General features: G+C 49.0%; 2 protein-coding genes and 1 non-coding gene across 3 annotated transcripts in view; 2 read left to right on the top strand and 1 right to left on the bottom strand.

Annotated features, from left to right (window-relative positions):
• The window catches only part of DNAJB13 (DnaJ heat shock protein family (Hsp40) member B13), a 16,432-nt gene extending 8,774 nt beyond the window's left edge, over nt 1–7,658 (top strand). Inside the window, exons 3-8 of the mRNA XM_003780910.2 lie at nt 475–636; nt 2,049–2,206; nt 4,390–4,503; nt 5,797–5,910; nt 6,640–6,716; nt 7,342–7,658. Coding sequence (XP_003780958.1) covers nt 475–636; nt 2,049–2,206; nt 4,390–4,503; nt 5,797–5,910; nt 6,640–6,716; nt 7,342–7,495 — 779 coding nt within the window. The 3' untranslated portion in view covers nt 7,496–7,658. The remainder of the gene's footprint in view (nt 1–474; nt 637–2,048; nt 2,207–4,389; nt 4,504–5,796; nt 5,911–6,639; nt 6,717–7,341) is intronic.
• Nucleotides 7,659–11,621: 3,963 nt separating this feature from the next.
• Nucleotides 11,622–11,725, top strand: LOC111724455. The gene has a single exon (XR_002772757.1). It is a non-coding gene; the product is annotated as a U6 spliceosomal RNA (small nuclear RNA).
• An 850-nt stretch (nt 11,726–12,575) lies between these two features.
• On the bottom strand, nt 12,576–19,566 carry UCP2 (uncoupling protein 2). The gene is made up of 8 exons (XM_003780909.3): nt 19,464–19,566; nt 18,326–18,484; nt 15,500–15,724; nt 15,132–15,342; nt 14,104–14,298; nt 13,913–14,014; nt 13,378–13,558; nt 12,576–13,004 (listed from the first exon to the last, which is right to left on the bottom strand). Exons 3-8 carry the CDS (start codon nt 15,623–15,625, stop codon nt 12,890–12,892), a joined length of 930 nt encoding a protein of 309 aa, XP_003780957.1. The 5' UTR covers nt 15,626–15,724; nt 18,326–18,484; nt 19,464–19,566; the 3' UTR covers nt 12,576–12,889.
• Between the last annotated feature and the right edge of the window lie 3,965 nt (nt 19,567–23,531).

The following is a 23,531-nucleotide window of genomic DNA, read 5'->3' as shown; positions in this document are numbered from 1 at the left end:
ATTCTGTATGTGTTGGCCACTTCTTTGTAAAATTTTATGGTGAATATTTTGTAAATAAAGGTACATTTAGCTACAATTTCCCATTTTCCCTATCTATGACAACTTTATGGATGACCTTTGGGACACCTTGTATTTACCCCATATAAGACAATGGCCGTGATGACTGAGTTGGGTCAAATCCCAGGGCTACAACCTGACCCCTGGTCTCTCAGTTCTTCCTTCAATTTCCACCTCATCCCCAGCAAACAACTTGCCTTTCCCATCTCTCTTCCGGGCTAGAGGAGCAATACCTGGGTCCACCCAGAATGAAACTGAACCCCTGATTTCTAGGGTCTCATTCCGAAGACTGCTAGACAGCAGGGCACTTTGGAAGTAAGTGCCTTCCCTTTCCCCATATCCTCCTGCTTCCCAACCCTCCCCATTTATCTTAACCCCCAAAGCTGAACCCCTCCTCAAAATGGCACACATCCACAGCTGTGAAGAGAGGCATCTATGACAAATTTGGAGAGGAGGGCCTGAAGGGCGGGATTCCTTTGGAGTTTGGATCCCAGACCCCATGGACAACTGGTTACGTCTTCCATGGCAACCCTGAAAAGGTTTTCCACGAGTTCTTCGGGGGAGACAACCCATTCAAGGGTAAGAGGTCTTACCCCCCCACCCCTTGCCTTACTAGGAAAGGACACAGTTGTACAAAAGATGCTTTTCTTTGAGTAGTTTTATTTTTATTTTTACTTTAAAAGATATATACACATATGCACATATATAAAATACATGGTAAAAAATGTAAAACAGAATTTATTGAAAAATAAGTGAATTCTAGCCCTCCATTTTCCCTCCCAGAGGCAGCCACTCACTTTTAATAAGTGATATATCCTGGCTGGGCATAGTGGCTCACACCTGAAATCCCCCCATTCTAGGAGGCTGAGGCAGGACTGCTTGAGTTCAGGAGTTCGACACAAGTCTGAACAAGACCAAGACCCCATTTCTACTAAAAATACAAAAATTAGCCAGGCATTATGATGGATGCCTGTAGTCCCAGCTACTCTGGAGGCTGAGGCAGGAGGATCATTTGAGCCCAGGAGTTTGAGGTTGTGAGCTAGGCTGATGCCACAGCACTCTAGCCTGGGCAGAGTGAGACTCTGCCTGAAAAACAAAACAAAATAAAACAAAAAACCAGCTTATATATCCTTTCAGAAATTGTACACTTATGAGCCTTTATTTCTACAGAAGCCTTTTATTTTGTTATGGAAATGAACTATATTGTATACACTTTTCCCCACTTATACTTGTAGATTATGTTATACATTATACTACATATAGATCTACTTTATTCATTTATATGCAAATCTATGTACTATATATAGATCTACATATGATTTCATTGTACAGATGTGTATGAATCAGGGATCAGTTGCAGAAACATACTGTTCTAGCCATGCCAAGATAAAAGAGGTTCAATACGAGGAATTAGGCGTTTAAAAAAATATTTTTGGTGGAGGTCTGAGTGAGAGGGCGGCAGGCTGGAGCTTCTAGTGGCCTTGTTCTGGGTCACACAATGAAGGGGAGAGGAAGCAAAGGAAGGGCGGAGATCACAGGTGAATTTGGACCCTCGCTACCCAGCGTTTACAGCGAGTCTTTTCTGGCACTGCCAGGCACTGCCAGGCACTGCCGCCAGAGGGCGCGCGTCTCCTACGTGAGGCAGCCGCAGTCAGGGTCTCCACTTCGGTAGGCTGAGTCAGGGAGGTGGGGGGATGTGCTAAGTGGAGGTGAAACAGTGGGGAGTGGAAAGGAATAATATTCACTGGATCTGCAATCAAGGACAGGTTTTTGCCTAGTCAAACAGTTTGAGTCTGAGAGGTGGTTATGGGAGCCCGGCATTACACTTGGGGCACTAAAAAGAGAGGATGTGAATGGGGTAGGGGTGGGGGGTGAGGAGTATGCGTTTGTGTGTGTGAGTGAGTGAGTGTGTGTGTGTGTGTGTGTGACAGAGAGAGATAGACAGAGACAGAGACAGAGATTTCTGTTACTTCTCTCCCTAACTCCTACAGAGTTTTTTGATGAAGAAGGAGGTGAGGTGGATTTGAACTTCGGGGGGCTCCGGGGCCGAGGAGTCAAGAAGCAGGACCCCTCAATTGAACGGGATCTTTATCTGTCCCTGGAGGACTTATTTTTTGGCTGCACAAAAAAAATTAAGATCTCGCGAAGGGTGAGTATTTGGCTACTACTGGGGGCCATCACTTACCCTGACTAGAGGGCTCAGGGATGATCCCTCATGGGAGTATGGAATCTTAGATTCAGAGACCTAGGATTTTAGGATTCTAGAGTCTGAAATTTGGAAGGGACAATTAAGAATATTAGCCTAGTGGCTCGGCGCCTATAGCTCAACCGGCTAAGGCGCCAGCCACGTACACCTAAGGTGGCAGGTTCGAATCCCCAGCCCGGACCTGCCAAACAACAATGACGGCTGCAACCAAAAAATAGCCGGGCGTTGTGGCGGGCGCCTGTGGTCCCAGCTACTTGGGAGGCTGAGGCAGGAGACTCGCTTGAGCCCAGGAGTTGGAGGTTGCTGTGAGCTGTAATGCCATAGCACTCTACCCAGGGGGACAGCTTGGGGCTCTGTCTCAAAAAAAAAAAAAAAAAGAATATTAGCCTAGTTCTCTCCTAGTATAGGAGTCCCCTCCCTGCAGCCTTCCTGACTGGACTGAGATTATCCTCTTGCTCTCACCCCCTTCAGCCCCATCCCAGTGGGAAGAGGCAGGGCTCGGAATGAATTTTTCCCTGGGCATTACCACACCTTTCCCCCAGGATTTCTTTCTTTTTTTTTTTTTTTTTGAGACGGAGCCTCAAGCTATCCCCCTGGGTAGAGTGCCATGGCATCACAGCTCACAGCAACCTCCAACTCCTGGGCTCAAGCAAGTCTCCTGCCTCAGCCTCCCAAGTAGCTGGGACTACAGGCGCCAGCCACAACACCTGGCCATTTTTTGGTTGCAGCCATCATTGTTGTTTGGCGGGCCCGGGCTGGGGATGCGAACCCGCCACCTTAGGTGTATGTGGCTGGAGCCTTAGCCACTTGAGCCACAGGCGCCAAGCCACCCCCAGGATTTCTATCGTTTTTTTCTTTCTTTTTGAGACAGAGTCTTACTATGTTGCCCTCGGTAGAGTGCCATGGTGTCAGCTCACAGCAACTGCCAACTCTTGGGCTTAAGTGATTCTCTTGCCTCAGCCTCCCAAGTAGCTGAGACTACGGGGAATGCTACAACACCAGCTATTTTTTGTACTTTGTAGTTGTAGTTGTTGTTGCGGTTGTTTAGTGGACCTAGACAGGGTTTGGAACCCACCAGCCCTATTGTATGTGGCTGGTGCCCAAGCCGCTGAGCTACAGACACTGAGCCATACCTTCAGGATTTCATCAGAATGTATCCCTCATGAGTTGAAGGGAACAGTATGGGCATGGAGGGTGGGCAGGAGACAGCTCCTCAGATGACTGGTTTAGGAAGAGCCTCGGTGCCCCAGAATTCATTCTTTGGCTTGCCCTGTCCCATGGGTCAGCTCTGTACCAGGTACAAGAGTAAGGCTACTACACCTTTGCCCAGCAGAGGAGATGCTGACGCGGCCATGCTTTCCACAGACAGCACCCATCTGAGTGTGTGATTGGACACTGGATGCATGACATAATGGGGGACTGATGGGGTGAGGCTCAGAAATGTTGACCTCCATGGTCTTTCTCTCTTTGGGATTAAGAGACCTGTTGGAGGATCAGGGGTAGGCCTCTGGGACTTTTTTTTTTTTTTTTTTTGAGACAGAGCCTCAAGCTATCACCCTGGGTAGAGTGCTATGGCATCACAGCTCACAGCAACTTCTAACTCCTGGGCTCAAGCGAGTCTCCTGCCTCCCCCTCCCAAGTAGCTGGGATTACAGGCACCCACCACAACGCCCAGCTATTTTTTGGTTGCAGCCGTCATTGTTGTTTGGTGGGCCTGGGCTGGATTCGAACTCTCCAGCTCAGGTGTACGTGGCTGGCACCTTAGCCACTTGAGCCACAGGCACCGAGCTGGCCTCTGGGATTTGAAGAGGACTTTGAGCACATTTTCAATGTGTATCTGTAGCCAAGACTGAAGTTGTGAGTTTGATCAACTCACAGAGACTGTGAATGGCATGCCCTGCCATCCTGGAATCATAAGTTTTTGGTTCCCATAGCAGGAGGATGGGAGTGGTCTTCAGGGCAGGTTCTTTCCCATCACTGGAGGACTGAACCCAAGTACAAATCCCACAATATATCTTTCATGTGTGCAAAGGCCAGCTGTGTGCTCATGGAAATCTGAACAAACCTCAGCTGTGCTCATGGAAATCTGAAGTAAACTTCTCCCACACCTAAACATCTCACTGCAGGTGCTGAATGAGGATGGCTACTCCTCCACCATCAAGGACAAGATTCTGACTATTGATGTGAAGCCTGGTTGGAGGCAGGGCACACGTATCACCTTTGAGAAGGAAGGGGACCAGGTGAGAGGGAGAGAAGCTGACTAAGGTTGCCACCTTAGTCAGATGGAGGGGAAAGGAGGCGATACCTTTTCCTGACCCTGTGAAGATGCAGGAAAGACCTGGTCTGGTAGCAAGACCAATCTGTGGAGTGGATATGATGATGATCCCTAATGTTCCTTCCAAGGAGCCTCACAGTACCTCTATGAACGGGCAGCCCAGAGACTATCCCCATTTTAAAGATGACAACCTGAGGCCTGGAGAGGGATGGGTCTTGCCAAGGGCAAGAGCACAAGAGCTAAAAGGAAATCTAGCTGTAATTCCAGTGACCTTCCCGGTTTTCTTCAGTGCTTCTCAGAATAAAGTCCAAGTATAGGAACTACTCAGAAACCATTTGTTTACAATAATTTTAATTACTAATAAGTATTATTTAAATATTTATTTAAATAAAAATATAAAATTATTGTCAGGCAGTGCCTGTGGCTCAAAGGAGTATGGCACCAGCCCCATATGCTGGAAGTGGCAGGTTCATACCCAGTCTGGCCAAAAACTGCAAAAAAAAAAAATTATTGTCCAAGGCATGCTGAGTCTTAAGTCCTGAGAAGAGATGGAGTACTCAAAGCCAAGAGAAATTATTATTATTTTTTTTTTGTAGAGACAGAGTCTCACTTTATTGCCTTTGGTAGAGTTCCGTGGCATCACAGCTCACAGCAACCTCCAACTCCTGGGCTTAAGCGATTCTCCCGCCTCGGCCTCCCAAGTAGCTGGGACTACAGGTGCCCATCACAATGCCCAGGTATTTTTTTGGTTGCAGTTCGGCTGGGACCAGGTTTGAACCTGCCACCCTCGGTATCTAGGGATGGCACCCTACTCACTGAGCCATAGGTGCCACCTCAAGAGAGATTACTGTCCAAGGCATGCTGAGTCTTAAGTCCTAAGAAATGATGGAGTATTTAAAGCCAAGGGTTTGGTGACTTAATGAAGTTGGCAAGTGGTGTCATCCCTGGAGCTGCCAGCAGGACAGAGCCTTGCAGGCAGCTACCTGACTACCAGCTCGGTGCTCAGCCCGCTACCTGAGGAGACCTCGCCCCCTTCAGTGCATCTATTTAGGACTGCTCAGAAGTGCTCAGTATTGAAGTGATTCCAGGGGAACTCATCAGGCAGGCTTCTCAGAGCAGGGGCTATGGGGCCAAACTCAAAAGGCCCTTCCAATCTCCCCATTGTACAGACGAAGACATGGAGACAAGTAGAGGCAGGAAGTTGGCCAAGGTCACACAGCCAGTGAGTCCTTGTCACCCCTTGGCCTCCTTTGCCCAGGGCCCCAACATCATCCCAGCTGACATCATCTTCATTGTAAAGGAGAAGCTCCACCCTCGCTTCCGCAGGGAGAACGATGATCTCTTCTTTGTGTACCCAATCCCTCTGGGCAAGGTGAGTGGGCAAATCGCAGGGGGGTGGGTGGGCAGAGTGAACACCACCTGCGCTGGTCTAGGCTTTGTTTCCTCTCCCCCAGCCACCTGTAGTCTCACTACTGTTAATTCCACCTCTCACATCTCCCTCCCCTTCATCCCATTAATCACCTGGATCTATGCAGCAGGCCCTCCCGCCTTCCTTGTCATCTCCAATTTCTTCTCCTCAGGGATCTTTCCATACCTTCATCTGACTCTGCCCCTCTCCTCAACATCTTTGCATGGTATTTGAGGCTACTGCTGGCCTCATTCCTCACTCCAGGCCACTTAGTACCCCTGCCCTGTGGTGCATTTTCACACCTCTGTTCTTTGTTTCCGCTAGGCCCTCTGCCTGGAATGCTGTGTACCCATCCCTACATAAGGCCATCATCAACTGTTACACCACTGCTACCACTTCCTGCCCTACTCCAGAATGGTTTAGAGTCCCCTCCTTGGCTCCCACAGACCCTTTTATTTCCATCTCTATCATGATACTTATACTATGTCAACATCACTTTCACTTGCCAGACTGAGCTTCTTACAGGCAGATAATTAATTGCCTGGGTCATTCACTTATCAGTTCCCCAGCAGCTTTTCACCTTTCTGGCTCTCAGCTTAGGGTCTGGCACTGAGTAGGCTCATAGATTGCCTTCTAAATAGGATGGCCATGGTGATACTCCCTGTCCCCACATTTGTTCTTAACTTTTCCCAGGCTCTCACCTGCTGCACTGTGGAGGTGAAGACCCTAGATGACCGTCTGCTCAACATCCCCATCAATGACATCGTGCAGTGAGTCCATCTTCATTGGGCCCCAAAAGCCAAGAATAGGGCTGGCCTGGGACATAGCACATGGTGTCAGACAGGTCTGCCCGGTACAGTTGTGCACACTACACCTAGCACAGGGGACCCCTTCTGAGGGGGTGAGAGAGGACTGAAACCCAGCTCACATTCTGGCCTGGCTATGGGTTATATTCATCTCGCAAAAGGGATGCCATCTGATTTTCAAACACTGCTGCAGGGGCTAGAGGCCCCCAGGGTTGGGTAACCCTTGTTGCCTCCATCCTCCAAACTGCTCATTAGAGCTTTGAGTTGCATCATCCCCTAAGTCCTTTTCCAAGAAAGGCCCTCTGCCCCCTCCCAGGGTCTGCTTACCTTCCTTCTTCACCCTGTTTCCCATAAAACAAGATTTCCAGAATCCTCCATCACAGACTCAGCATAAACAGGCTTTTCAGGGAGCAGGCTGTTTGGAACAAGCCAGCCACTCTCCCACACAGTTCTGGATGATAAGAACCTTTCTAAGTGGAGGCTGTAGTCTGTTCCCTTGCTGGGGTTATGTGAGCAGGGGTGCAGGGACCTGTTAAGGTACCACTCTGGGGTGACTTCTAAGCTCCCTTCTTTCGTCTTCCTGTCTCAGTCCTAAGTACTTCAAGAAGGTGCCAGGTGAGGGGATGCCATTGCCTGAAGAACCCACCAAGAAAGGAGACCTCTTCATCTTCTTTGACATCCAGTTCCCCAACCGCCTTACACCCCAAAAGAAGCAGTTGCTGCGCCAAGCATTGCTGACATAACTGGTGGGCTAAGGGTTAGGGCAGGGGTGTGGGGAGGCTAGCCAGGCCTTACTCTGGCTCCTACAGCCTCAGGGTGTGCAGGGGACCCAGCCTGCTGCACTGATGTGACATGAGGGTGGGGTGACATGGGGTAAACTGATGTAATAAAGACCTATTTCCTTTCCTCCAGCTATACCAAGGTGTGTTGGAGGGACGGGAGTTTCATACCGACCCTTCTTGAGGGGTTAAGGGGCGAGCAGGGGCCAAAGAGCTCAGCACCTGGGCCCCTGAGGATTCAGTCTGTGTTCCCACCTTAGTAGAGTAGGGCAGGGCTGTATGGCCTCTTTGGGTCCCTGGCTCTGCTACAACTTTTCATGACAGAAAGGACAGTCTCTGAAGTGTGATATGGTCACATTATTGAGACAGGAAAATGAAACCACAAAAAGAAAACATGTGGGCGGTGCCTGTGGCTCAGTGGGTAGGGCGCAAGCCCCATATACCAAAGGTGGTGAGTTTGAACCCAGCCCTGGCCAAACTGTAACAAAATAGCTGGGCATTGTGGCAGGCGCCTGTAGTTCCAGCTACTCAGGAGGCTGAGGAAGAGACTCGCCTAAGCCCAAGAGTTGGAGGTTGCTGTGATGCCATGGCACTCTACCGAGGGCAATAAAGTGAAACTGTCTCTACCAAAACAAAAAATAAAGAAAACATTTGTTGCATGTCACTGAGGCCCAGTAGCAAAGCTGTCATCTGAACCTTGAAGGCCACTTCCCGCAGATTCACCCTGCTTAGATGAGAGAGGCCAAGAACAGAAGCACTGGAAACATCTTTGGCTTCTACCTCTCTGGTCTTGATTACGTTGCCTGAGCTCTCTAAGCAGGGTGGTCTAGGAGGCAGCCCCTAGCCCTGCCTTGGACCAGTGATTGCTGTCGTCAGAAAAGCAGAGCTCATTCCCACCTCACAGTCTTCTTTTCTGAGGATTATGTGAGGTCATTGATGTGAAAGTGCTTGGTGAACTGTTTAGATTTCAGGAAGTGTGATGGAACTGCTGTGAATGTGGTCTGGAGTTCTAGCCTCCAGGTCTAGTTGGGCCTATTGTAGACCATACCTGCCCCCTTTAGAGTCTAGAGCAGTGTATATGCTCCTCTTCTGTGGTCACATTATCGAGACAGGAAAGGAAAGCACAAGAAGAAAACATTTTGGGCCATGCCTGTGGCTCAGTGGGTCACTTTCTTCTGTGCCACGGAAAGTTTCCTCTCTCAAGTCTGACTTTGGGCAAGGACAGGTCCAGACCTATGGAGAGCTGGTGACCACTCTATGGAGTAGTTTCAGAGGTACTTGGAAAGGCACCATAATATCCAGATTGTTTAGAATTCCACCATCCAAAAGCACCATCAGTGCCTGCCACAACGTCTGGCTAATTATTCTATTTTTTTTTTTTTTTTTTTTGAGACAGAGCCTCAAGCTGTCCCCCTGGGTAGAGTGCCGTGGCATCTCAGCTCACAGCAACCTCCAACTCCTGGGCTCAAGCGAGTCTCCTGCCTCCGCCTCCCAAGTAGCTGGGACTACAGGCGCCCGCCACAACACCCAGCTATTTTTTGGTTGCAGCCGTCATTGTTGTTTGGTGGGTCCGGGCTGGGGATTCTAACCCGCCACCTTAGGTGTATGTGGCTGGCGCCTTAGCGGGTTGAGCTATAGGCGCCGAGCCTAATTATTCTATTTTTAGTAGAGACAAGGTCTCACTCTTGCTCAGGCTAGTCATAAATTTCTGAGCTTAAGTGATCCTACTGCCTCAGCCTCCCAGATTGCCAAGATTACAGGTGTGAGCTACCACACCCAACCTTTTTTTCTTTTTGCAGTTTTTGGCCAGGGCTGGGTTTGAACCCACCACCTCTGGCATATGGGACTGGTGCTGCCCCGAACCTTTCCCTATCTTATAGGCCTTTTGTAGAAACCAGATGAGTAAAGCTGATTTTTTTGAGTTTTTTTGTCACCCTCGGTAGAGGGCCATAGTGTCACAGCTCACAGCAACCTCAAACTCCTGGGATTTTTTTTTTTTTTTTTGCGGTTTTTGGCCGGGGCTGGGTTTGAACCCACCACCTCCAGCATATGGGGCCAGTGCCCTACTTCTTGAGCCACTGGTGCCGCCCAAACTCCTGGGCTTATGTGATTCTCTTGCCTCAGCCTCCCAAGTAGCTGGGACTACAGGTGTCCGCCACAATACCTGGGTATTTTTTGTTGCAGTTGTCATTGTTGAGCTGGCCCAGGCGGGGTTACGAACCTGCCAGCCTGGGTGTATGTGGCTGGCAAAGTAACAACGGTGCTACAGGAGCTGAGCCAAGTGAAGCTGATTTTTTTGTCTAAGATACAGCCCAGGTGGTAGCTGCCCTGTTCTGAGCAAATAGGTGAAGGCACATGTGCTATCAAATTCTGATTTCTCTGGGGCAGCAAGGCCTACTCCTTACAGAGAGGCTTTGAGGGAAGCCTGGGCTCAGGCTCTATGGAAGACCTTTATGACATTTGTTACCTCAGCAGTCTCTAGTGCCACCTTGTCAGGCAAAGCAGGGCATTTCATATGCCTGTTTTATAGAATGCCTGTTTTATATATGTTTATGGTCCCTAAACATACCAGGACCTACTGTTATGTTTACCAGTGGTTCTTACCTTTCCCAGCTCATTATCCCCAGAACAATGACCATCTGGTGGCCTTGTGTCCATCTCAGGGCCTGGGACACAAAAGCTGATAAATAAACCAGCTGCAGGATTGCTCACCTCCACTAGCCTATTTAGCTTTGAGGACAGACATACTTGGGCAGTGAAGTGACCCCTCCTGTACAACAGTTAATAGCCTGCCTCAGGGATTAATGTGGGCTTCCATTTAGGCCAACTCCCTGCAGCCGAGCAGAAAACAGCCTGGCAAGGCTGCCTGTCATCTTATTTTCTTGAGACAGAGCCTCAAACTGCCGCCCTGGGTAGAGTGCCGTGTCATCACAGCTCACAGCAACCTCCAACTCCTAGGCTCAAGCAAGTCTCCTGCCTCTGCCTCCCAAGTAGCTGGGACTACAGGTGCCCACCACAACACTTGGCTATTTTTTGGTTGCAGCCATCATTGTTTGGTGGGCCAGGCTGGATTCAAACCCGCCAGCTCAGGTGTATATGGCTGGCACCTTAGCTGCTTCAGCCACAGGCACCGAGCCATTTTTTTTTTTATTTTATTCTATTTCTACCTGTCGTCATCTTACCATAGCTTGATGCCTCATGGGACTGAACCCTGTCCCTCCTGGGGACTATGAGGTCTCAGTTCAATCTGTCAAGAGCTAGGAAGCTGAGGAATCTCAGGCCCTTGTTCCTTCACTGGGAACCATCTAACACCCTGGCCCTCTTGCCTAAGTGCCAAAGGGTCTAGCATCTAGCTCTGACAAATTTGCTAATAAGCAAGGGAAGGTAGTCAGCTGCCTTAGGCTGGGGGAAGAGGGAGGTCATGTACTCTGAGCCTTGCTCATAGCTGCAGGCTTCGCCAAGACCGGGTCCCTGGGGGATAGCCCAGAGGTAAGGACAGAGTCTTAGTCCTACTCCAGCTGCTGACTTTCTGGGTGTTCTTGCCGACATGATCTGCGTCAGGCTTCAGCTTCTTCAGGAATCTATGGGGCTGGATGACTTCATTATAGCCCAACCCTGTACAAGATGCCTCAGGATTCTGGGATCTCAGTCCTCCTTGTCCACCTGCTTTCCTGCCTCCACAGGGCAGGTGGTGAGAGAACAGGGACAGAGAGGCTGAGACCCATGTGCAAGCAAAGCCCTGGCTTGTCCCCTCCTCCTTGGGACCCCTAGTTCAGGGAGAAAATGAGACTTCAAAGAGAAAAAGTATCCTGGGTGGTGCCTGTGCTCAGTGAGTAGGGCGCTGGCCCCATATACTGAGGGTGGGGGGTTCAAACCCGTTCCCAGTCAAATTGCAACAACAACACAAAAAATAACCGGGTGTTGTGGCAGGCGCCTGTAGTCACAGTTACTCAGGAGGCTGAGGCAAGAGAATCACCTAAGCCCAGGAGTTGGAGGTTGCTGTGAGCTGTGATACCACAGGACTCTACCAAGAGCGATAAAGTGAGACTCTGTCTCTAAAGAAAACAAAAACAACAAAAAAAGAGCAGATGTGCTTGCTTCGGCAGCACATACACTAAAATTGGAAGAATACAGAGATTAGCATGGCCCCTGCACAAGGATGACATGCAAATTCGTAAAGTGTTCCATATTTTTAAATAGAGAAACGAAAAAAAAAAGAAAAAAAAGCAGACATTGTTCTGTTTGCTCTGTAGCCTAAAACCTACCTCTGCTGAGTCAGGCCCTGCCCCACCCAGCTCAGTAACACTTCCTCTTCTGGGTGACTGTGGAAGGGGTAAGTGTCTGACTTGCTCTCACTAGGCTGGGACTTTAGAGGTTTCCTATCTTTAAAATGTAATCAACTAAGTCCACAGCATCTAAGATTCCAAAGTTCCTCATTTAAGTCTTCGGAGATGTTGGGTGGTGCTTGTTGCTCAGTGGGTAGGGCGCCAGCCCCATATACCGAGGGTGGCGGGTTCAAACCTGGCCCTGGCCAAACTGCAACAACAAAAATAGCCAGGCGTGGCGGGCACCTTGAGTCCCAACTACATGGGAGGCTGAGGCAAGAGAATTGCTTAAGCCCAAGAGTTGGAGGTTGCTGTGAGCTGTGACACCACAGCACTCTACGGAGGGCGATAAAGTGAGACTCTTTCTCTACAAAAAAAAAGAATCTTCTGAGATGTGCAGGACATGAAGGGCAAACAGGAGCACTCTCAATGTGAAGATAAACAGGCTTGGGGCCATATTGGAGGTTTAAAGGGTAGAAAAAGTGAGAGTAAAGCTATTACTGTCTCTCCTGCTGCCCCTGCACCAGCCACCTTAGTCCAGGGCCTGGGTTTGAAGAGAAATGGTCTAGAATAGATGACCTCCATGGGCCTCAGACTGAATGCTGGAGGTAGGTCATACCGGGTTCATAGTTGGGTGGCTCCTCCCCTACCCACCAAGTGCCGAAAGGGCCCACTGGAACAAGACCTCTGGTAACAACTACAAGAGAGGGAGGAGACACCAAGGTTGAGCTTGCTTTATGGGAGACATGCAGGCTGGGCTGGGGATAGGAGAAAACTTGGGCTGAGTATTTTTAAGGAACTAGGGGTTTGGGATCCTCCCATGCTGTTGAATGGGGTCAGCTCCAACAGCACTGAGAGACAATGGGGAGATAAGGGGATGAGAATGTGAGGAAAGGGAGGTGGTGGGGAAAAGGAGTGAAGGGAAGAGGTGGGGAAGGAGGAAAGGGAAAGAGGGAAAGAGGAAAAGGGAAACAGGGCCTGGCTGGAGCTGGAGGCAAAGCCTAGAGGTGATCAAGTCAGCAGCACAAGAGGATCAAAAGGGAGCCTCCTGTGAACTGCAGGCAGCTGTGAGGGCCCGTTTCAGCTGCTCATAGGTTACAAACATCACCACATTCCAGGAACCCAAGCGGAGAAAGGAGGGCATGAACCTAAGGGAGAGAAAATACAGATCACTGGGGGTACTTCCATCTCCCGCTTCCCCTACTAGGCCAGGTATCCAATCCAACCCAATTGCTCTGTCCCAGAGGAGGGTGGTAAGACTCAATGAACTGGGCTTCACAGCTGTGTGGCTATAAGCACTAAATCTTCTGAGTTCCCACTTTAACATTTATAAATAGTGATAACAGCAATTCTGGGAGGAAGCAATTAAAAGGATGAATAAATGCTGGTGAAATAAGAGGACCAGGATCAGAACTAGATTAACACTTGGTTGCTACTCATTTCCAGCTGGTTCTCTCCCACCTATGATAGGTATGGATAGCCAGAAGGCCTAGACTTGGATAGGGTGGATCAGAGGCTCACCCTTTGTAGAAGGCTCGGGGCCCCTCCTTCTGAAGCATGGTAAGGGCACAGTGGCCAGCACTGCTGTACTGGCCCAGGGCAGAGTTCATGTACCTCGTCTTGACCACGTCGACAGGGGAGGCGATGACAGTGGTGCAGAAGCCAGCCCCAAAAGCGGAAGTGAAGTGGCAAGGGAGGTCATCTGCCAAGGAGGAGCAGTGAACAAAGTCAAGTCTCCTCACCCACCATTCCAGAAGAGAAGAGAATTACTTAAGTAGCTAGGGGTTCTCATAACTTTAAAGACACTCCAGCTGGGACCTCTTCTGAGCACCCGAGAGTTATTTTGCCAACCTAGTACCACCTCAGTTCCTCAATGTGCAAAGTGGGAGCTCCATCCCAATTGGCTTCAGTATGCCAAGTAAGAGATATACTCTCACTCTCCAAGCAAAGGGCAAGTAGAATGAAAAGTTGTGGTCTTCAGGTGTCAATCAGACTCCTCTATCTGCTCCTAGATTAGGGATCAAGGTGAGACTCAGCATCATCTAACCTAACTCACCTGTCATGAGGTTGGCCTTCAGGAGAGTGTCCTTGATGAGGTCATAGGTCACCAGCTCAGCACAGTTAACAATGGCATTACGAGCAACATTGGGAGAGGTCCCTATAGCAGGAAGGAGAGCCTATGTGAGACCGGGAAATTGGGAGGGGAGGGCAGGGGAACGGAAGGAAGAGGAAACAACTGCCACACACCTTTCCAGAGTCCCCAGAATCCTTCCTCTCGGGCGATGGTCTTGTAGGCATTAACAGTACTTTGGTATCTCCGACCACCTCCAGCCCGGGCCTGAGCTTGGAACCGGACCTTTACCACATCCGTGGGCTGGGCCACAGCCACTGCCAGGGCACCTGTGGTGCTGCCTGCTAGGAGGCGGCTCCAAATGCTGGCATCTGAGGGCAAACCAAGGGGGTCAGTGGACAGCAGACTTGCACTTCATCTCTCCTCTCCCAAACCACCTTGTCACTGTAATCTTTTGCCTTTGGCAACAGGGTCCAGACAAGCTCTTGCTCTAACTTCTCCTCATAACAAACAAAATATCCCTGTGAATGTCTACTACTTGCTAGGGACATAGCAAAGTAAGACCTAAATGAGAGTTAGTGCTTTCTTCCATAAAACATTTTCATTTAACCTGCATTCAATAGTCCTGAGAAATCAGAATCTTTTCTATTTGACAAATGTAAAAACCAAGGCTCAGAGAGAAGTGGCTTTCTGATGGACTGGGACTCATACAACTTGGGTTCTCATCCCAGATCTACTTCTTCCTGCCACGGGATCTTGGGAAAGTCAATCTTTTGTCTGGGGCTCTCAGTTTCCTCATGTGTAAAATGTAGGGTTGGTGTGGCATGCTAGGGAGGTGAAATTCAAGAATGCCAGCCTCGGAGGCAAGTCTCGGGTATGTTTTCTGGCTTCCCCCGTGTGCCCTTGGCCAGTGTCCCTGCCATCCCTCAAGCTTCAATCTCTTCTTCATCTGTAACACTGGGATGATAACACCTATTCCCAAGGTTGTGGTGAGAGATCAGGTCTTGGGATGATGCCCCGCTCAGTGCCTGGAATAGCCTAGGTACTTAGCAATCATGTGGAGAATCAGGGCCCTTTTCAATTCTGTTCCTCTGACCTTCCCAGGGATCATGGGGCCTAAAAGGGCTATTTAGCTAAATGAACTTAGGTTAATCATCACCAAGAAAAATGTTCCAGGGCTCCTATAGCCCAGCTCCATACTCACGCTCAGAGCCCTTGGTGTAGAACTGCTTGACAGAGTCATAGAGGCCGATGCGAACAGAGGCAAAGCTCATCTGGCGCTGCAGGCCAGCAACCAGCCCGTTGTAGAGGCTACAGGGGCCTTCAGTGCGTACCATGGTCAGGATGGTGCCCAACACACCACGGTACTGGGCACTGGCTGTAGCACGCACTGGCCCCTGAGTTTCTCCTTGGATCTACAAGGCCAAGACAGTGTGGTTATAGGGATAGGCAGAGTGCTCTCCCCACTTGCCACCCCACTGTCCATAGTTTATGGTCCCAAACACTTCACTGGCTTTCCAGGAGTCTGTGCAGACTAGATGCTTTCAAGATCCCCAGGCTTCATCCCCTCACCTGCAGCCGGACTTTAGCGGTATCCAGGGGAAAGGTGATGAGATCTGCAATGCAGGCAGCTGTGCCAGCCCCTAGGAACTTCACAGTGGCAGTAGGGGGTACATCTGTGGCCTTGAACCCAACCATGATGCTGATCTCCTGCTACCTCCCAGGAGATGGAGAAAAATTGAAGAAATGGGCACCCTCAATCAGCAGTAAGACGAGATAGAGGAACTCTGCCGGAGTCTAACAAGGGGAGAGAAGGCCCATCAGCAACAGTGTCTCCAGACCCTTCTTACTCACCACTCTCACCTGTGGCTCCTCTGATAGCACCACATCCCTAAGCAGGGAAGTGGCCCTATGAGGGAAAAAAGGAGTAAGCTCCAGAAGTACTCAGAGTCTAGAGAAGCAATTCTTGCTCAAGGAGATATTTTGTGAGGGGCTCTTTCCTTTTCACAATAGGAAGAGTCTGGATCTCAGGGCAATCCTGATTCTGTCTTACAAACAGCCACTAGACCAGACCTTTGTCTGCTCTGGTGCAGATTTCTCTGATGATTTGCACATTTCTGCTTCTGTGGACCTATCTGGGGTGGGGGCTGATGGAAGTGGGAAAAGGTTTCAGGCACACCAAGACCTGACAGGCACAGATCCATAGCCTTATGTCCTACATTACTAAGCAGGAGCAGTTCCTATGGGTCTAGAATGAAAAAGAAGGGACAAGAGGACACCCAGCCTATCAATAATTCTCTCCCCAGCCCCTACAGCTCAGGCTCTCCAGAGTCATCCTTTGAATAAGACTGCTTTGTTGGGCACTGATTCACTGAAACACAAGAGATACCTGCCCTAGACAGGACTTATGGAGAGGTGATTCAAGTTGCATTTGGGGGTTGCAGGACATACTCTCAAAATGCACAGGAAACAACTAATTCCATCAGGAGAGAGTTAAGGAAGAATGGGTGGCCAGAAAAGACTCTTAAACAAGGTAACATTTAGCTGGGCCTTTGCTAGGTGATTCTCAGAGCTAAGAGCAAACACTGATATGCCCGACTCCTCCTGGCAAACTGGGCTTACTGTTTGGCTAGTTTCCTTTCCTCCAACACAGGGGAATCTGTACCTTCACGAGAGGGGCAGGGATGGGGATATGCAGGTTAGGGCTATGAAAAGTGATACAGGAAACCAAAAGCTCCATTTTGTTCTCGTGTTAGAGAACAACACCCTCCTCCACTGCCCTGAGAGGAAGTGAGCCCAGCATGCCACTGGGGGAGGGTGACCTACTCTTTCCCCTGAGCTTCAGACTTTGTAGGAACAGCTGCTTTGAGGCTAACCTGATTGGCTGCCCCTGTTGCTGACAGAACTGCTTGGTAGAGAGAGAATGTGATAGGAATCACTTATGAGTATGGAGACCCGTGGAAATAGCTCATCCTGCTTCTTCCTCCTGGGCTGCTCACTCCAGGTGGCCGGAGCAAACAGGGAAATTAATAGGATACAGCACTATACCAACTACATTGGGACCACCTACAAGGCAAACCCTGATCTTATTCATTTCTCTGGATCCTGGCTCACCTGAGGGTTTGTGAAAACATGCTCAAATGGCAGAACAGTTGACAAAGGTGCTCCCAGACTTCCCAGCTTGGCTATTCTGATACCTCTTCCTCTCTACACTTTTCCCCATCCCAATGCCCAGGGCACTCGTATTAGCTCACTTAATCCTCAGAGCAGCCCTATAAAGTGACTGTGCTGTTAGATGCAGGAAATTAGTAAGGGCCACATCTACAGACTCTAAAATCAATGATGCTAAATTGCTACCCAACTCCTCAGTTCTTTCTTACTGTTTTCTCAGACCCAGGCACAGGCAAGGCTTTTCACAAAACAAAGTTCTCTCATGCCAATTAAACAGCAAACTCTCCCACACAAAAAGTTCTGATAAAGTTAAGGCAAATGATGTCCCTTCTCTGGGCATCAGAGATATGAAAACATGAGGTTATCATGTGCCTGACTTTGAGCTGCGTTGCAGGGTGTTGTGAAGGCCAAAATAAGACCCAACTACTGGCTCGGTGCCTGTGGCTCAAGTGGCTAAGGCGCCAGCCACATACACCTGAGCGGGTGAGTTCGAATCCAGCCCAGGCCCGCCAAATAACAATGATGGCTGCAACCAAAAAATAGCCAGGCATTGTGGCAGGTGCCTGTAGTCCCAGCTACTTGGGAGGCAGAGGCAGGAGAATCACTTGAGCCCAGGAGTTGGAGGTTGCTTGTAAGCTGTGATTCTACAGCACTCTACCCAGGGCGACAGCTTGAGGTTCTGTCTTTAAAAAAATACCCAATTGCTATCTAGCTGGAAGTGCACAGAGGCTCAGTTGCCATGATTTTGCATAAAGTTGGGTCCTTCATAGGGGTGGGTATGGGAGCAAAGGTCACTTATCCTAAGTAAAACACAGGTCTAGAAAAAGCTGATCATATTTTACAGTCCTGAATTAACCAGTTTCAGAGCCCATAAAGTACATATGAGTACTAATCTCAATCTCAGGGACAGTCAAAAGCTGGAGTCAGCAATATGAAGCGAGAACAAGATGTTCCTGTCCTAGCTCTACTGCGGACTCCCAGAGGGCCTGAGGCCAATCACCAGTCCACCTGGACCTTAGTTTCCTCCTTTATAAAATAAGAACCATCATCTATGGCTTGTCAAGGTCAGTTTAAAGGCCAGAAGGAGACAGGGATGTATAAAAGTGCTTTGTGAACTTCATTGGTGTCGCAGTGGTTGTTATTTTGTTAATGTCCAGCTGGCTCCTGCCCTTAGAGCACCGGGGCTAGGAGGCAGCAGGACACCTCTCCTTTAAAGTGGACACTTACCCGGATTTCTAAGGTCTTACACTGAGGTGTATCCAAGATCAAGCATCTCTAAAAGCGTCCCATTCTTCAAAGCTGCCGGTGGCTATCATGGGCTGATCCCCTTGATTTTCCATAGAAAATGGCTGAGAGAAGAGACACCTAATGATCATACTATGTGTCCTGTGAGGGAAGGGCAAAGGAGGACAGTTTAGAAAGGAAAATCCAGGGCAGCACCTGTAGTTCAGCGGGTAGGGCGCCAGCCACATACACCAGGGCTGGCGGGTTCCAACCCCACCCAGGCCAGCTAAAATAACAATGACAACAACAACAAAAAAAAGCCAGGCCTTGTGGTGGGCGCCTGCAGTTTCAGCTACTTGGGAGGCTGAGGCAAGAAAATCGCTTAAACCCAAGAGTTTGAGGTTGCTGTGACGCCAGGGCCCTCTAACGAGGGCAACGTAGTGAGACTCTGTCTCAAAATAAATAAATAAATAAAAAAGAAAGAAAGGGAAATCCACCTTAAAGGACCAACTCCAGCATGGAAAAGGCTACATGCCCAAAACACACAAGCCCAATCAGTCCTTGCCCTGGTGGGAGGTGCGGAACAGGGCCCATCTCTCCCCCGTCCTAGTATCAAGAAATCGCCTCTCTTCCATGTTCTGCTTTTGTAACACTCAGTACTCGAGATAAGCTCATCAGACTCTGGTGAGTGGGAGGGTTGTGAGAGGGTCAGGAGGGAACAAAGGCTGGTAATCAGCGAGGGACCAGACCCACTTTCCAGGGCTTGGAGGGGCAGGGAGCGGCCGTGCACAGGCCGCATCGAGCAGCTCAAAGCCACCTTCCAGCAGAAACAGCCCCAACAGGCGTAGGGGGCACACGGTCCGAGCGGAGAATGTGGTTATCGCTGACGCGCCAAAGGCCCGCACCCTAAGGCGGGACTGGGAGCAGTGGCGAGGGGAGGGAGAGGAAGGATGGAGGCTCAAGTTACAGCTAATGAACACAAGAGGGAAAGAACAAAGGGGAGTTAGAAAAAGAGTGAGAGAAGAGAGGAAAAAAGGACAGTCAGTCAAAGTACAAACTAGGCAAGGCGAGAGGGAATTGAAGGGCGGGAAGCGCGCAGCTCCGGAGGCGGTGGACACCGGGCCAGCCGGGCGGAACTCACCGGGCCGCAGGGAGAACACGAGGGTGCCGCGGCTGTGGCTGTCGGAGGAAGGAGGGCGCGTCCAGGGAACGCTGACGAGGATCGATGCGAAGGAACCGGCGCCCGGGGCTGCAGTGGCGGCCTGCGGGCGGCGGCGCGGTAGAAGCCTCGGAGGCGGGGCCTGATGGGCGGGGCCTGCCCTCCTCTCCGCCCCCCAGGACAACTGACCCTCCGGCCACCGCTTTTTCTCGGGGGCGGGCCCACCTGGGGCTCTCTCTGGCCCTTGTTCACCTCCATTTCCGCCGGACGGATTTGCTGCGTTTACCTCTTCGTTCCCCCAAAGGGTCGCCTCCTCTATCCTCCCCGCCTCTGCCTTACAAACTCAGGCAACCCCACTGTGAGAATGGAAAGACTGATGCCCAAAAAGAGGAAGTCTCGTCCAGGGTCACACACGCCTCTGCCTCCCACTCCGAGCTACTAGCGTCTCAGAGGCGTGGTCGGGTATGAGCTTACTCCCTCCATTATGGGCCCAGCCCGCGACCCCCACACTTGGCAAAGCACCAGCGGCCCCAGACAGTGCTGGCCCGCGGGCGGGGCCTCCCACCAGCTTCACTGCCGATTGGCTAAAGCTGCCAGGAGAACGAGCCAATCCAGACTGCCGCAGCAGGTGGCCTGGCAACCGTTAAGGCTGCAGGGCGCTGCAGGGGTTCCCGCCTAGCCCTCTGGGCGCCGGGAGACTTGAGGCCTGAGCGGGGGGCCAGCACCAAGCGTCTCCTCCCGCCCTCACTCGGGACGAACACTCCGGCAGTACCCCGCAAGCGAGAAGGCTGAGTAGGGCCCAGGCAAGTGTGTGCGCAGCACTGGGATGAGAAAGGGAGTCAGGAGGTGGAGACGGGAGCTGATGGTCCTGTAGGGATCGTTGACGCGAAAACAACCAATAATTGGGTCCCCGGTCCCTGTGGCCGGGACAAACATACGCATTTGGGGAGCAGAAGAAGGAAGACCGGAGCACAGCCATTTGGAAATCTATGCTGTAAGCACCCGGCCAATGAATTAAAAAAAAAAGAAGAAGAAGAAGAAGGAAGACCGGTTTAGCCTCCATTTTACAGCTGGGCGCGGTGGCTCGTGTGAGCCTGTAATCCCAGCATTCTGGGAGGCCGAGGTGGGTGGATTGCTTGAGCTCAGCAGTTCAAGACCAGCCTGAGCAAGAGCGAGACCCCCGTCTCTACAAAGTAAAAAACAATGGGCGTTGTGGCAGGTGCCTGTAGTTTCAGCTACTTGGGAAACTGAGACAAGAGGATCGCTCGAGCCCAAAAGTTTGAGGTGTCTGTGAGCTGTGACACCATGGCACTCTACCTAGGATGACAAAATGAGACTCTTGTCTCAAAAAAAAAAAAAAAAGGTTTAGGTGGATATCCGAGGATTATTACTATTTACATTTTTACACGAGAAACGAGAATTGATATATGGTTTTTCAATGCTTTACCTCAAATCTATTATATTTGTTAGATTTCATTTTTCCCTCCATTGTTGCTCAAAGGAAATAGAGCAGCAAATTACTCCCATATTTTAAGTTCTAAATCTAAGGACAACTGGGTTCATTGACAACCATTACAAATATTCAATCCCCACAATAACTAAGAAAATGACATGAAGGCTATGTTAACCAGTTTGATGGAAGTGTTTCGGATTGTGTGTGAAAACACCACACTGTACCCCAGAAGTGCATTAATGTACATAGTTACCATTCAATAAAAAAGAAAAAAAACCCAAATATTCAGTCCTTTATTAAGGCGTGCATTGTTACAGTAGGCTGAGTGTGCTAATACATGAATAATAAGTGTAGCTAGTAAAACAAGAAAATGAAAATGGGCTCGGCACCTGTGGCTTAAGCGGCTAAGGCGCCAGCCACGTACACCTGAGCAGGCAAGTTGGAATCCAGCCCAGGCCTGACAAACAACAATGATGGCTGCAACCAAAAAATAGCTGGGCATTGTGGTGGACACCTGTGGTCCCAGCTACTTGGGAGGCAGAGGCAGGAGACTTGCTTGAGCCCAGGAGTTGGAGGTTGCTGTAAGCTCTGATGCCATGGCACTCTACCTAGGGGGACAGCTTAAGGCTCTGTCTCAAAAAAGAAAAGATGTTCATCATCCCTAATCATCAGAGAAATGTAAATGAAAACCGCCTTGAAATATTGCCTAAACCAGGTGGTGCCTGTGGCTCAAAAGAGTAGGGTGCCGGCCTCATATGCCGGAGGTGGTTGGTTCAAACCCAGCCCAAGCCAAAAACTGCAAAAAAAGAAAAGAAATCACCTAAACCCAGTGAGAATAGTCCATGTCACAAAGTCCCAATCCTGAAGATGCTGGTGCAGTTGCAGAAAGAAGTGAACACTTTTGTACTGTTGGTGGGATTGTAAACTAATACAGCCTCTTTGGAAGGAGGTATGGAGAATTCTCCAAGAACTCAAAATAGACCTTCCATTTGATCCCACAATCCCATTACTAGGTATCTACCTAGAAGAAAAAGATCATTTTATCATAAAGACATTTACACTAGATTGTTTATTGCAGCTCAAGTTAACAATTGCCAAGATATGGAATCAATCCAAGAGCCCATCAACGCAGGAATGGATTAATAAACTGTGGTATATGTATACCATGGAATACTACTCAGCCATAAAAAGATGGGAACTTTACATCTTTTATATTAACCTGGATAGAGTTGGAGAACATTCTCTTTAGCAAAGTATTACAAGAAAGGAAACACAAGTACACACAGTATTTAATACTAATATGAAGCCAGTAGATGAATTCATACAAGCCCACACAGGAGAAAACTTGATTTAATTCAAGTTGAGGAGATGGGGAGGAAGGAGGGAGTTGGTGTGCTTTCATCTCATGGGCACAATGTAAGGGTATATGGCACACCTTCTGGGTGAGGGACACAATTACAACAGGGTCCTCAGCCACCAAATGCAAACATTGTAACCTAATTGTACCCTCATAGTAATCTAAAATTAAAAAAAAAAACAACTACACATCATGAATAACAAATTATGTCATTGTAAATGAAGACGTGCAGTGAGAAGTGAGGAAGGTGACCTTCTCCCCATTTGGATAAGATGTTACCTCTAAACATTACATTCTTTGTAGGAAGTAGAACATAAAATGATAAAGAAAACTTGAAAAACTGGGCTGATATGTAGGATTGAAGCAACTTCCTAGAATGATTAAACAAGGACATATAAACCGTAAGAGTCTCGAAAGTAGGAGACTCATGGAAAGCAAGAGTTTTTGAAAGCTGTCTTTTCTCTAAATGTTGCATGTAGCAGTTTCCCTACAAAATCTCTCATTTAATTCAGAACTAAATAGTGGAATTGAAAAGCACAACTCAAGAGGAACCCAGTCTGTTTCTGTTTTGGTAACATCAGAGTTCTGTTTTGTTGTTCAATCTGTAGTTGCTTCCTCAATGACCATTTCAAATGACTGTACTCTCATCTCTTCTGGGAAGGAAGTCAATTCAGATTTTCCTTTCTCATCAGAATAATCACTAAGCTTTTTGTTTCCAAGTTGTCTAGAAGGTACAATATGGTGACATATCCACAGAAATTCCTATAATATGCTTTGTGTATCCCAGATTCAAATTCCTAATACTGCCTGGGTTAGCTGGCTCTTGGCTATTCATATGGTATCAGTAGCTGACAAAGTTTCTTGTTAGGGTCTCCTATTACCAAAATCTCAGCACTTGCCATTGAAGCCACATCAGAAGAAGGACAAATGGAAAGAGAAATTTATGAATTTGACTGAAAATGAAAAGAATGGAGACTCAGGTCTCTGAAATGCCATCATTCCATAGATAGGCTGAAATACAGAGGGCCTTAAGTTCTTGGCTATTTTTCTTCTACGGTTAAGGATTTTTTTAAATATAAATTTTATTACTTTTTTTTTTCGAGACAGAGTCTCACTATGTGGCCCACTGTAGAGTATGGTGAGTCACAGCTCACAGCAACCTAACACTCTTGCCTCAGCCTCCCAAGTAGCTGGAACTACAGGGACCCGCTATGTTGCCCAGCTACTTTTTTTTTTTTTT

This window comes from Otolemur garnettii, unplaced genomic scaffold, assembly GCF_000181295.1.
Source record: "Otolemur garnettii isolate 467f Iridium unplaced genomic scaffold, OtoGar3 scaffold00001, whole genome shotgun sequence".
NCBI classification, from domain to species: Eukaryota; Metazoa; Chordata; class Mammalia; order Primates; family Galagidae; genus Otolemur; species Otolemur garnettii.
This window is presented reverse-complemented; position numbering and strand designations above follow the sequence as displayed.